The 15,120-nt window shown below is 44.8% G+C and overlaps 1 protein-coding gene across 1 annotated transcript; it reads right to left on the bottom strand.

Moving 5' to 3' along the window:
• Window positions 1-9,097: 9,097 nt before the first annotated feature.
• Window positions 9,098-13,999, bottom strand: LOC149315178 (uncharacterized). Its single transcript, XM_089522684.1, has 3 exons — window positions 13,596-13,999; window positions 12,264-12,384; window positions 9,098-11,539 (listed from the first exon to the last, which is right to left on the bottom strand). Exons 2-3 carry the CDS (start codon window positions 12,295-12,297, stop codon window positions 9,309-9,311), a joined length of 2,265 nt encoding a protein of 754 aa, XP_089378810.1. The 5' UTR covers window positions 12,298-12,384; window positions 13,596-13,999; the 3' UTR covers window positions 9,098-9,308.
• Between the last annotated feature and the right edge of the window lie 1,121 nt (window positions 14,000-15,120).

The following is a 15,120-nucleotide window of genomic DNA, read 5'->3' as shown; positions in this document are numbered from 1 at the left end:
CCGGCCATTCTGGATCGTGAGAAGGTCGGGATGGAACTCGAGGCAGAGAAGGTTTCTCCTGGAGAGGTGGAGCAGGGACGGAAACCACAGCTGCTTCGGCCACCAAGGAGTGATCAGGATGGCATCCGAGCAGTCCTCTGTCATCTTGGACACCACCCTGGTGATCAGTGGGAATGGAGAGAAGGCGTAGAGCATCTCTCCTGACCAGGTGAAGCCGAACGCGTCTCCGAGGGAGTTCTTGTTGCGCACCTGGGAGCTAAACTGGGGACAGTGGCTGTTGCGAGCGGTCGGGAAGAGGTCGATCTGGGGAGTTCTCCACCAACGGAGACTGTCTCGGGATGGAGTCTCCACTCGTGACAGTCAGTGGAAGACCTGCTGAGCTGGTCAGCCAGCTCGTTCTCCTCTCCTGCCAGGTGGATCGCTTGGAGGAGGATCCGTCTCGAGATGCACCAGTCCCAGATCTGTATTGTGATGTCCAGCAGGGTTCGGGACCTGGTGCCGCCCTGCTTGTTCAGGTAGTACATGACCGTGGTGTTGTCTGTCTGGAGCTGGACTACCTTGTTGCAGAGACTGGATTCGAATGCTCTCAAGGCCTTTTCTACAGTGAATATCTCAAGGGCGTTGATGTGAAGAGACTGTTCGCTTGGGAACCACTTGTCCTTTACTAGGAGGCATGTGGGCGCCCCAACCTTCCAAGGAAGCATCCGTAGTCAGAGTCATCTTGGGCTGAGGCGGCGAAAAAGACATGCTGACGCAGCCGTTCCGGGAGTCGAGTCACCAATGTTGAACTTGGTCCGGTGGCAGGACTCCAGGTCACGGAAGTCGACACTGCAGGGACCGAGGCAGAAACCGTTGGCGCCAAAGCGGAATGGAGGGCTCCTTGAGGCTTTAAGACTCCCTGGTAAATGGCGTTGGTCAGACGGGACTCTTGATTTTTCCTGGCCTGCGGGATCATGGACTTGCAGAGCGAACAAGCCTTGGCATTGGGGGTCTCCCCGAGGCACAGAAGCCAGGAGGAGTGAGGGTCCTGAACAGGGATCTTACCACCACAGACGTCACACTTCTTAAAGGGTGTGGGGGACATCATGAGAAGAGCTGAAGTCGAAGTGAAACCGAAATCCAAGAGCAAAGTCAAGCCAAGCCAAGAGGTCAACAGTACACGGGGTGGTCAAGATCAATCGTAGTCCAAAACAGTCTGAGTCAAAGTCCAGTGAGAGTATTAAAGCACAAGCGAAGTTCCCAAAGCAGCTAACGCTGCGGAAAAAAGTAACTGGGGAAAGAGTGGGAAGCCAGGGGCTTTATAAGGGATGGGCGGAGCTACCGCCAAAAAGTTGCTAAAAGTTGCAAAGTTAACTTTGCCTGGTGCTTCTAGAAGTTTCCGAGCAGCACTGCGCAGGCGCAGTACAACCCATTTGTATGATTCTCAGAGACCATGAAGAAGTAGTATAGTATCTAGAAGGGAAGCAATAGTGCCACTCTATTCTGCTTTGGTCAGACCTCACCTGGAATACTGTGTCCGGTTCTGGGCACTACAGTTCAAGAAAGATGTTGAGAAGCTGGTACGTGTCCAGAGTAGAGCAACCAAAATGGTGAAATGTCTGGAAATAATCTTCTATGAGGAGTGACTTATTGAGCTGGGTATGTTTAGCCTGGAGAAGAGAAGGTTAACAGGTGATATAATAGCCCTATTTAAATATTTGAAAGGATGTCATACAAAGAATGGAACAAGCTTGTTTTCTGCAGCCCCAGAAACAAAGGGCCAGAGCAATGGATTCAAGCTACAGGAAAAGGGATTCCCCCTAAACATTAGGAAGAACTTCCTGACAGTAAGAGCTTTTCAACAGTGGAACACATTCCCCTGGAGAGTGGAATCTCTTTCTTTTGAGGTTTTTAAAAAGTGGCTAGATGGTCATTTGTCGGGAATGCTTTGATTGTGTGTTCCTGCATACAGAAAGGGGTTCTTGGAGATCTCTTCCAAGTCCATGATTTTATGATTTCTATGATCAAGTCCCAAATGACAGTTGTTTTACCATTCACTGACCTGGCACTGAGCAGCAGCATTTTTACCACAAAAGGTCTATTGCCATGTCTATTTATGCTGTTCAAAACAGGACACAGTTTGGAGTCAATTAACATTGTATTATTGTTAACCCAAGGCAGCACGACTGTCTCCCATTTCTATATTTCCCTCTACAGTGCAGTCCACTATATGCACTGACCTTATGGGTTTCTGGCTTCCTTAGATTATGGCAACCCAGGCAGGAATTGTTAATACAGTGGGAAAATATGTGGTTGTCAAAAAGGCTGGTAAAAAGTCTAAGGAAAGTGTGCCACCGTGTGGCTGGCAGAAATAAAAGATATTTGCATCTTTGCTAGTCCACTTTCCATAATCTGCTGATAGAACAATAAGCTTTCAGCTACAAAGACCCGTCAAGTGAATCTGAACTGGGAAATTCTTAATCAGATGTGGGGGGGTGGGGGGGTGGGGGGGTTGGAGGACAAAATCCAGCTTTATTAATATTTCAAGAAAAAAATCATTGAGGCGGGGAGCAGATGTGTTTTCATAGCTTTTAAACATATGCATTTTTCTGAACCACTAATGATGGCATTCTTTTTTCCTCTCTAGTTCCAATCAAACCATGTAGTCCTAAGTGTTGAACTGCAACTCTGGAGACCAGGGATCAAATCCCCACTTGGCCATGGACTGCACTGGATCACCTCCAGAAAGTCACACTCTCTCAGCCACAGAGAAAGGCAATGGCAAACCACCTCTGAAGAAACTTGCCAAGAAACCCCCATGATAAGTTTGCCTTAGGATCACCATGAACTGGAAATGAATTGGAGGCACACAACAACAACAAGGTCTCCAAAGAGCAGTCATAGAGCACATGTATGGCATGCAGGACTCCAGGATCCCAAACCTGTGGGAAGGATAGATAAACAGAGACCACATCTGCACTGCAGAAATATTTAATGGGGTGACTTGAAGGCACATAAAGCAGATGTATGATGCCTAGAAACAGATTATGTGGCTGACTAAATATGTTTGTAACAGATAGATAAGGAGATATACAACCTCTGGAGGCATTTAGTAATTTGGGCTATGCGATGGCATTACATCACCACGCTGTGCAGCGGTGAATACCATATCTTAATCAGGAGTTACAGCAGAAAAAAGTGGAGAATAGGAAATTAATAATGAAAACAAGGGAGGAATTAAAATTAGAGGGATATGATATTCATTGGTTCCTATATTATCAATTAATGGAAAGGTATAAAGCAGATGATAAACAATAAGGAATTACACAAAATAAGACAGAATTAGGTTTGATCATATTGCATAAGAGAAGAAAAAAGATTTCTACATTTTAGAAACTCTTGCTCAAATTGGAATTAGAAGGAGAACAGATAAAACATTGTATGGTTCAATGGTCGCAAAATATAGGACATAATATTCAATTAAAAGGATGGGAAAAATCTTGGGGGGAAGATTTAAAATTTACTTGCTGTTCAGATATAAAGGAAAATTTCTATAAAATGATGAATAGATGGTACCTAACCCCAAATAGATTGTCAAAAATATATATAAATGACAACAGGTTGTGATGGAAATGTGAAAAAACTGTGGGTAGTTTCTATCATATGTGGTGGACATGTTCAAAAGTGAATAAATTCTGGATAGAGATACATAAGGTGATACAAAGGATAGACTTTCCACTACTACCTGAAATGTGCCTACTAATTTTGGTTGATAATAAAGAATTAAGACGAAACATAAAATCACTCTTGTATCTGATAACGGCAGCCAGAATTACATTAGCTAAATATTGGAGAAGTAAAGAGATCCCTAGTATAGAAGAATGGTTAGAGAAATGTTTGGATGTTGTTGAAATGGATAGTATAACGATGGTCCTGGAAGATGGAGACATGGAAGAAAACCCAACTAAAGCCCTCCCAGCTGTGTACACGTTGAAAGAGCAGGTCAGGGATAGTGGGCGAGGGGGAGGAGTGGCAGTGGTCCATAAAAGTCACATCACCTTGACTAGGAACTCGGTACCGAAACTAAGACACATCGAGTGCATTTACCTGACTCTGAAAGCCAAGGACAGTTTAGGGATTCTGTTGGTTTATCGTCCACCCCGTAACCTAACAGACTCCCTGGCTGAGCTGACACAGCTGGTCTCGGAGCTGGTGTTGGAGTCTCCCAGACTGCTTGTCTTGGGGGACCTCAACATCCCCTTCGAGGCCGGCTCAACAGATCTTACAGGTGCAGCTCGGCTGTTCATGGAATCCATGACAGCCATGAGCCTGTCCCAATTGGTTTCAGGGCCAACTGATTGTGCTGGTAATACTCTCAATGTAGTCTTTAGTACGGTCCAAGATTGTCTGTGGGCGGAAATAAAGGCTATTTCCCCCTTGTCATGGACGGACCATTTCCTAATCAAGATTGGACTGAAAGCCACTATCCATAAACCCCTCGGGGGTGGAGGACCCATTACAATGGTCTGCCCTCGAAGGCTGATGGAACCCAAAAGGTTCCGAGACACCCTAGAGGGTTTTATGTTTGGGAACGATGGCGACGCTGTCGAAACCCTGGTTGACAACTGGGATAGGAATCTCACCGGGGCTATAGACAGTATCGCTCCCGAGCGTCCTTGCCGGCCCGCTCCAAAGAGAAGACCCTGGTATACAGAAGATCTTCGCCAGATGAAGCGGGCTGCGCAACGGCTAGAGAGCTACTGGCGGAAACATCAGAAAATATCTGACAGAACACTCCATGAGAACATGTTGCGTTCCTACGGAGTGGCAGTCGGTGCAGCTAGGAATGCGTTCTGTGCTGCACGGATTGCGTCAGCAGAGTCTCGTCCGGCAGAGCTGTTCAGGGTGGTCAGGGAATTAACTCAAACCCCGGCCACCCAGAACCCTTTACTTGAACCAACTATTGCCTGCTGTGACGCTTTTAACAACTTCTTTGCTGACAAAGTCTCTCAGATAAGGGCTGATCTTGACGCCAGTTTTCGAGCAGAACCTTTAGTAGAGGTATCCAGTGCCTCTGATAACATGGTTATTCTGGATCAATTTCAGTTTGTAAGTACCGAGGACGTGGACAAGCTCCTTGGATGTGTGAAAAAGACGACTTGACCCTTGTCCTTCTTGGTTGACCGTGCAGGGAGGAGATGTTATAAATTCTGCCCTCCATCTGATAATAAATACATCTCTTCGGGAAGGTACGGTTCCATCATCTTTGAAACAGGATATTGTAAAGCCTCTATTGAAGAAACCTTCCCTTGATCCCCTATCTATGACTAACTATAGACCGGTCTCTCTGTTACCATTCTTGGGCAAGGTGATTGAGAGGGCAGTCGCCTCTCAGCTCCAGGCGGTCTTGGATGAAACCGATTATCTTGACCCATTTCAAACTGGCTTCAGGACAGGTTATGGAGTTGAGACTGCCATGGTCGCCTTAGTCGATGACCTCCGTCTGGTCACCGACAGGGGTAATATAACTCTGATGGTGCTCTTAGACATCTCAGCGGCCTTCGATACCATCGACCATGGTCGCTTGAGACTGACCTGGGAGATGACAGTCTTGTTCGGCAGCATCCTGAATGACCAAGCAGCCTTTTTTAAGGAGAGGACTGCTTGCTCCATGTGGAGAGGGGCCGAGAAAAGGTGGCCTAACAAAAGTTCATCCCCATCTACCCGATTGGCTAGCCGTGACCAACGGGCATCTTCTGATGCGGTTGAACAAAGACAAAGAAACAAAGGCATACAACGGCCTCCAAAGGTGCAAATAGACTGACGCTTGCATGCTGGAACATCAGAACCATGCAAGATTCTGCAGATAGTGGATGTCCTGAGCGTTGTTCTGCTCTAATAGCCCATGAACTGTCACGACTTAACATTGACATTGCTGCTCTTAGTGAAGTTCATCTCCATGAGGAAGGCAGCCTTAAAGAACATGACCAGCTACACACTCTATTGGTCTGGCAAACCCAAAACTGAACATGTCTTTCAGGTGTAGGCTTTATGATTAAAAACCTTATTGCCTCCAAACTCGAAACCCTGCCAACAGGTCACTCTGATCGTATCATCTCCTTACGCCTCCCACATGTTGTTCTCTTCAGTATATATGCTCCAACTATGCAAGCCGACCCTGTGGAGAAAGACAAATTCTACTCAGACCTACACCACCTCATACAAAAAGTCCCTGCAGAAGATAAAATCATTATTCTTGGTGACTTCAATGCCAGAGTAGGAAAGAACTTCGAAGTCTGGAAAGGTGTTTTAGTCAAGCATGGTGTTGGAAACTGTAATGATAATGGTTGCCTCCTGCTAGGGTTTTGTGCAGAACAGCAGCTGACTTATAAACACTATCTTTCAGCAGAAAGATAGCTTGAAGACAACCTGGATGCACCCCCGATCCAAACACTGGCACCTCATTGACTATATCCTAGTGCGCCAGAGAAATATTTGTCATGTCCATCATACTTGAGTGATGCCCAGTGCAGAATGTCAAACAGATCATTGCCTTGTAAGATGCAAACTGAATCTTCATTTTAAGTTCAAACCTAAGAGGGGTGGCATCTTAAAGAGGAGACTCCAAGTTTTCAACAAGCTGCTATGAGAGGCAACTTCCAGGAAAATTTGTAAACAAAACTTGAAGACCACCCTATAGATTCTTCCCCTACAGTGCTTTGGCAACATATCAAAAACAGCATCCTGCAGTCTGTGGAAGAATCCTTAGGGTTCTCCCTGAAGAAAAACCAAGATAGTTTGATGAAAACAACCAAGAGATCCAGTCGCTGTTGGCAAAGAAGAGAACTGCTCACCAGGCACACCTCGCTCAGCCATCTTGCCATGTAAGAAAAACAGCCTTTCACCTCGCATGTAGTGAACTTCAACAAAAACTCCAAGACATTCAGAACAAGTGGTGGATCAATTTAGCAGAAAAGACACAACATTGTGCAGATCTGAGTGACTCCAAAGGATTTTACAAAGCTCTTAAAGCAGTGTTTGGATTTACAGATCAGGTCTAAAGCTCCCTATAAAGTACAGATGGTCAAACACTAATTACAGATAAAGCTTCCATTCTGAACCGATGGGATGAACATTTCCAAAGCCTCTTTAGTGCCAACTGAGTAGTGCAAGACTCAGCTATTCAACATATGACACAACAACCCATGAAAAATTAATTGGACATAGCTCCCACTTTGGAAGAAACCCTTAAGGCCATACGGCAGATGAAAAACAGCAAGGCAGCTGGGATTGATGGAATTCCACCTGAAGCTTGGAAACATGGAGGTCATGTACTCCATGCTAAATTCCACAAGCTCCTTGTGAGTTGCTGGGAAAAAGGTGAACTGTCATCAGATCTCCAAGATGCAGTCATCATCACCCTGTATAAGAAAAAAGGAGCAAAATCCAATTGCTCAAAATATCGAGGTATAACACTGCCCTCCATCGCAGGAAAAATTCTTGCAAGGATATTCCTGAACAGATTAGTTGCTGCTATTGCAGAAGAACTTCTCACTGAAAGCCAATGCGGCTTTAGAGCTAATAGGAGAACTACAGATATGGTATTTGCCCTTAGAAAACTGCAAGAGAAATGTAGGGAGCAGAACAAAGGACTCTATGGACCTTACCACACAGGGCACAGAAGTAGGGTCAGTTCGTATTGGCCGATGCGTATTCGTGTCATATCGCATCGTTCATTCACACCCGTGCTCTCTGAATACGCTTTGCCGATTCATATTCGCGTCATATGGCATTGTTCATTCACACCTAGGCGGCCAATGCGGGGTTTTGCGAATCGGCCAATGCGTATTCAGGCAAAGTGAGGCAAGTGCAGATTGGATAACCACACCAGCCCAATACAATGTGTATTGGCCGATTCGCATCGGCAGCCTTGCGCATGCTCTGTGGGGCTCTGAACGGGGGCAACATTTTTAACTTCTGGGGTGAAGAATGAGGTCACTGTTTAGCGCGTAATATCGCGAGAATTGCTGCCTTTAGCCACTTACGAAAGGGGTATGCACCATCTGTATATGTGTGTGTGAGTGTGTGTGTATATATATATGCACACACATAAATACATATATATATATATATATATATATATATATATATATATGCACATACACATAGTGGTACAGCCAAAAGTGAGATGCCTATTTTTATGTGTACACACACATTTGTCTGTATGAGTGTTTATATACACACACACACACACACACACATATAGATATACAGTCGGCCCTCCTTATACGCGGATTTGAGCATTGGGGACAATTTCCTTCTCCTCCCTATTACAATGGCAAATCTCTTAGCAATGTTAGGACTGACAGGTGAATGGGGCACAGTCTATTGTTTATAAATGTTTTCATTGATAAAAGTTTTAAAGATATAGTTATTCCCTTCCGGTACAAGGTCATGCTTTAAGTGTAGTGTTATACATATGTAAGCTTGTGGTAGACTGCGACTGTGGCAAGTTAGTAAGGAGGAACACTTTATGGTGCCAAAATAGGGTTGAAAACAGCATTCTGCAGGACATATAGCATATAAAATATAATACTGGCTTATACTGTATAGGAATTTGTTAGTGTCAGAATATACCTTTCTACTTTTTGGCATAGTTCCTGTTCTCCAAAACACCCACAAATTGATTATTGAATGAAACTAATAGATTTCAAGATTTTTGAATTGTGTTACAAGCTTCATTGCGTGGTGATGCTTCTCTTTGCAGTGAGATTAACAATGTTAAATTAATGAACTAATTAAATATTTATCCAATGTTAAATTAATGTTTCAGCTAGTATTCTATGTCAGAAAAATCAATTCTTGTACTACCTTGCAGAATAATACAGAAGAAGTATTTCAACCCTGGGTTCTTAAATTATTTTTTTAACATCAATGTTGTTGTTCCTGTGAGATATGGAAATCTAATTTCCACTTTTGAATTCTAGCAGCACCTCACTGATACTAATACTGATGCTCCATAATTGATGTTGTCTTTCAGATATTCTAGATAGACAATGAAGAATACAGAATGCTCCAAATAATTCAAAGTTTTATTTAATGTTCCAGTAAGGGCAAGATACTTTAAAACCTAATACTTTGTAGAAGAAAAAGAATGTAAAAAAATTGTACTAAAGCTGAAGAAAACACAGTAAAGAGGTATGAAGGCTGCCTCAACAAAAAAAGCATTTTCAACTCCTCCCATTTCCACACTTTTTCTCTAGTGTGGATTTTATGATGCCTCAAAAAGTGTGAATACTGAGAGGAAATTTCCTGCAGCACTTGTATTTCTATGGCTTCTCTCCTGTATGAATCCTATGGTGATTTCTAAGGCTGACAACTGAAGTAAAACACTTGCCACACTCCTGGCATTTGAATGGTTTCTCTCCTGTGTGGCCTCTCTGATGGAACACAAGGCCTGGCTTGCAAGCATAGCCTTTCCCACACTGCTGGCATCTGTAAGGTTTGTCTCCTGTGTGGCCTCTCTGATGGATCACAAGGTTTGGCTTGTAAGCAAAGCCTTTCCCACACTGCTGGCATTTGTAAGGTTTCTCTCCTGTGTGGCTTCTCTGATGGACCACAAGGCCTGACTTTTGAGCAAACCCTTTCCCACACTGCTGGCATTTGAATGGTTTCTCTCCTGTGTGGCCTCTCTGATGGACAACAAGGGCTGAATTGCAAGCAAAGCCTTTCCCACATTGCTGGCATCTGTAAGGTTTCTCTCCTGTGTGGCTTCTCTGATGGGACACAAGCTGTGACTTTTGAGCAAAGCCTTTCCCACACTGCTGGCATTTGAATGGTTTCTCTCCTGTGTGGCCTCTCTGATGGACAACAAGGGCTGACTTTTGAGCAAAGCCATTCCCACACTGCTGGCATTTGTAAGGTTTCTCCTCTGTGTGGTTTCTCTGATGGACAGCAAGGCCTGACTTGTAAGCAAAGCCTTTCCCACACTGCTGGCATTTGTAAGGTTTGTCTCCTGTGTGGCTTCTCTCATGGACCACAAGGCCTGACTTTTGAGCAAACCCTTTCCCACACTGCTGGCATTTGAATGGTTTCTCTCCTGTGTGGCCTCTCTGATGGACAACAAGGGCTGAATTGCAAGCAAAGCCTTTCCCACATTGCTGGCATCTGTAAGGTTTCTCTCCTGTGTGGCTTCTCTGATGGGACACAAGCTGTGACTTTTGAGCAAAGCCTTTCCCACACTGCTGGCATTTGAATGGTTTCTCTCCTGTGTGGCCTCTCTGATGGACAACAAGGGCTGACTTTTGAGCAAAGCCATTCCCACACTGCTGGCATTTGTAAGGTTTCTCCTCTGTGTGGTTTCTCTGATGGACAGCAAGGCCTGACTTGTAAGCAAAACCTTTCCCACACTGCTGGCATCTGTAAGGTTTCTCCCCTGTGTGGCCTCTCAGGTGAAACACTAGTTGTGACTTTTGAACAAAGCCTTTCCCACACTGCTGGCATTTGAATGGTTTCTCTCCTGTGTGGCCTCTCTGATGGAACACAAGGCCTGAATTGCAAGCAAAGCCTTTCCCACATTGCTGGCATCTGTAAGGTTTCTCTCCTGTGTGGCTTCTCTGATGGGACACAAGCTGTGACTTTTGAGCAAAGCCTTTCCCACACTGCTGGCATTTGAATGGTTTCTCTCCTGTGTGGCCTCTCTGATGGACAACAAGGGCTGACTTTTGAGCAAAGCCTTTCCCACACTGCTGGCATTTGTAAGGTTTCTCCTCTGTGTGGTTTCTCTGATGGACAGCAAGGCCTGACTTGTAAGCAAAACCTTTCCCACACTGCTGGCATCTGTAAGGTTTCTCTCCTGTGTGGCTTCTCTGATGGGACACAAGCTGTGACTTTTGAGCAAAGCCTTTCCCACACTGCTGGCATTTGAATGGTTTCTCTCCTGTGTGGCCTCTCTGATGGAGCACAAGGGATGACTTTTGAGCAAAGCCTTTCCCACACTTCTGGCATTTGTAAGGTTTCTCCTCTGTGTGGGTTCTCTGATGGACAGCAAGGCCTGACTTGTAAGCAAAGACTTTCCCACACTGCTGGCATCTGTAAGGTTTCTCCCCTGTGTGGCCTCTCAGGTGAAACACTAGTTGTGACTTTTGAACAAAGCCTTTCCCACACTGCTGGCATTTGAATGGTTTCTCTACTGTGTGGCCTCTCTGATGGAGCACAAGGGATGAATTGCACACAAAGCCTTTCCCACACTGCTGGAAGCTGTACGGTTTTTCCCCTGTGTGGCTTCTCTGGTGGACCACAAGGACTGGATTTTGAGCAAAGCCTTTCCCACACTGCTGGCATTTGAATGGTTTCTCTCCTGTGTGGCTTCTCTGATGGACCAAAAGGGCTGACTTGTAAGCAAAGCCTTTCCCACAGTGTTGGCATCTGTGAGGTTTCTCTCCTGTGTGGCTTCTCTGATGGAACACAAGGTGTGATTTTTGAGCAAAGCCTTTCCCACACTCCTGGCATTTGTAAGGTTTCTCGCCAGTGTCGATTCTCAGTTGTGTCTCAAGTTCTTCTAAGAAGAAAGAGAAAGGCAGATAAGACTGATTTTAGCATTAAGAGAAGAGGGGCCCCTGGAATCTACAATGGAGCTAAGCAATATCAACTAGGACAAGAAACATAAGAGATGAAGGAGTTTCTGTGTCCCCTTTCCCTCTCTTTCTTCAAATCAGATAATTGCAAAATCAAACCTCTCAAAATGCCTGAAAATAAGGACTTGGGCTTGTTTGCACCAGTTTGCTTAACCAGTTGTTAAACTGATTCAGGTTCGCTGCTGCCTCACAATACTCAAGGCAGCTCTTCTGGCTCTCTTATGGACTTTCCCAGAGTTCCCTTCCTCTCCAAACAGAGCTAGACTATCTTCACTTTGCTCCAGCCCTGCGCTCCTTGCAGAATTTCACCTTCAGCATCTCTTCCCTGCCATTCTATTTTTCATATTCTGTCTTTCACAGACAAAGACATAGAGAGAGAGAGTATGGGGCAAGAAAGAGACACTTTTAGTCTCATCTGGTAATATAGAAAGGACAATAAATATAGAAATTAATCCATAGCAAAGGCTGAAAAAGGGATATTTATAATCCTCAACTAGAGAGCTTTAGTGCTTCACTAGGCTACAAAATACAAGATTCCCTAAGATGTTGTTCTGACAATTAAATTAGAATCATAGTGCTATGACAGTGTCTTATGAAAGGAAGGATGCCAAGTCTGCATAGAAAGGGACATGGATTCTACTTTCTTACCCAAGGAGGACACATTCCCATAGTTCTCCATCATCACCACCTCATACAATGCTCTCTGCTCCGGGTCCAGCAGTTGCCATTCCTCTTTGGTGAAGTACACCGCCACATCTTTAAAAGTAACCTGCAACACAAAGAAGCCCTCATCCAGAGAGGTCTAACCAAAGGGGAAGAAAGCACATGCTGCATCCCAAATATTATTTGATGATAATAATAATAATAATTTTATTTATATACCGCTTTTCCATAGATCAAAGCAGTTAACAAAATACATAAACAAAACAAAGGAGATATGTTAATGAATATACACTAATTAATCAGCCTTTACCTTAACTAAATACAATAAGTTAAAACAAACCACATTAACAATAAATAAAATTCTACACCTCCAAACTGTCACACATTTATCTACGTAGTACAATTCTAACATACCAAGATTTAACATTAAAACAATTGAAATAATCAAGGAGTCTACTAATAAAAATCCCATCATTTCTAAACACTCAGTAGCAAGTCCAGGGCTGAGAGGGGGAGGTGTTGGCTCAGCTCCAAGGTCTGGGATGCTGCCAAAGTCCAAGGCAGGAGCAAGGGAGCCCCTCAGAATACAGATAGAGTGTGGTATGTCTCAATATTTAATAATTACTGAGTATTTCTTTTACTGAACTCAGCGAATGTTGGAGAATAGTGCATGTGGAAAAACTGAAGTTAAAACCTGGATTTCTGATGAACTAGATTTCTCATGTGAAGGGAGGTTTTGTTTAGCATGTGGAAATTGTACCATGTGGGTATTCACAATCTACATTACCAACCAGTAGAAATCTAGGGCTCACCCAAATCGGCAGTGGTTTTGGAGCCCAATGTCTATGGTCAAATACTTTTAGCACATAAGTCAGAGAACCCCACAAAATTCTATTCCCATTCTTTACAATAAAAATATGAGAAGCACAAATGAAATCATTAGGAATTGCTTCCTTTCATGATTCCTCAAAACCAGCTTCCTGAGTCAGGTGCCTCCCACCTCCAAAATGGTGGACCTACCCTGCCTCATATCCCTGGGTTTAGTGCTAACATAGACATAGACAAGGTCTTCCCGACAGTCTCTGAGGGAGACACTGAGGGACCATCAATGGCAGGAAGCACCAGCCCTGGCCCTGATTCCCTGGGAGCAGAAGCAAGGACAAGATGGCCGGAAGCAAGGGTCAACTGAGTCAATGAAGGACGGAGGATGACCTCTGAAGGAAAAGAAATCCTTCTGCCCTTGGTATCAACCGTTGGGGATTCTATGCTGAGACCCCTCCCGATGGCTGGATTGCAAAGGAGGGAGTCAATATTCACCTTCTTCAACGTAATCCCGTGGTTTCCTCCAGAGCTTCGCCTTTATTCCTTCTTTTGGGGACCATCTTGGAGAGATGCACTCCTGCAGAAAGAACAAATGGAGGGGTTTTACATCTCCACATATTTATACAGTCTTTCATGGACCACCATAAAATAAATTCAAAGTTGCTGAGAGAATATCAAGCCTGAAGTTTCCATACAAGACAAAATAACCAAATTGAAGCTGTTCTACTTTGGACACATTGGGAGATGACAGAATTCCTTGGAAAAGATTATGACAGTCAGTAAAATGGAAGGGGGCAGAAAAAGACAAAGAATGCACAGGTGGATTGACTAATGAAAGCCGGGCTTCTTTTGCCCCAAAAGAGCCCTGCGTGTTCAGACAGAGACCCCTTCCCAAGAGCCATGGCTATCTCTTTTCAAGACTCCAGAGGGCCAGATGAGGCCTTGCAGCCACGGAAGCCCCTTGCCTCTTGGGGGGAGAGAAGGGGGCTTCCTTGCTTTCACCCCCAATGCTCCCTCCCTATGGAAGATCCCTCAGACCCCCAGCATTGACTCCAAAAGGGGGCTCTTCCCCATCCTTCTTCTCCCCAGCTGCCTCTGGGCACCCACCTTCCCTTCACCAAGAAAACCAGAAGGAACCGTTATTCCTAACTGACCAACAGTCAAACCCAACAGCCTTCTAGAATTCCATTCAAACACCCAGCCACTCACTCCCAGCATTCCATGCTTTCCCCCCCCAACAGGTGACTGACGTATGACATTTACCATAAATGACATCTATGTTTATTTCCTTACCTTACCTTCTCTAATAAACATCTACATTTTAAACAAAGGTCCATAATGTCCCATGGGCCCCTTTCCCATTGGCTTTGCACCTCCCCAGATCATCCCTGGAGACTCTTCTTGGTCCCTTGGGGGCAAAGAAGGGAGTTGACTTCCTTGCCTTCTTGGAGGGTCTTTCTCAAAATGGGGGTGGGATCTGGAGGTCATTGGGAAAAGAGCCCCCTCAGAGCCCCCCTGGTAGACAAAGTCAGGGGTCTTGGGGTTTATTCCTCCTGTCCAGTGGGATTCAGAGTGGCATTGCCCTGTGACTAGGGCTGGAGGAAGATTGAAACGGAAGATGGGGATGATGAATCTTCTCCCATTTGGCGTCAGGCAGAAAGGGAAGGTAGGTCTGCCCTGTTTTTCCTCTGCATTCACCCCCCCATGGAGAGAGTCTGCCTGCCCTCCTCCCTACAAGATAGAAAATGGATGTAGTTTTTGGATGGGGTGCAAGGGGTCATCCTCTGGCCCTCTGAACCTTCTCCAGCAGAAAGGTGCCATTGCAGGGTTCCCTGTCTGAAGACTTCCCCATTCTCCCCCTGCTTCTGCCATGCTGCTTCCCAGTGGAGCAGAGAAAAAGCAGGGAAGCAGCTCAGAGGTTGAGGAATAATAATATAATAATAATATAATTCATTTATATTTCCCTGCCTCTCCCATTCGGATCCATATATTCTCCCCCTGAGTTCCAAAATAAACTCTG

Source organism: Sceloporus occidentalis, unplaced genomic scaffold (genome assembly GCF_023333645.1).
Source record: "Sceloporus occidentalis isolate IW3139 unplaced genomic scaffold, rSceOcc1.0.p SCAF_4, whole genome shotgun sequence".
NCBI lineage: Eukaryota > Metazoa > Chordata > Lepidosauria > Squamata > Phrynosomatidae > Sceloporus > Sceloporus occidentalis.
This window is presented reverse-complemented; position numbering and strand designations above follow the sequence as displayed.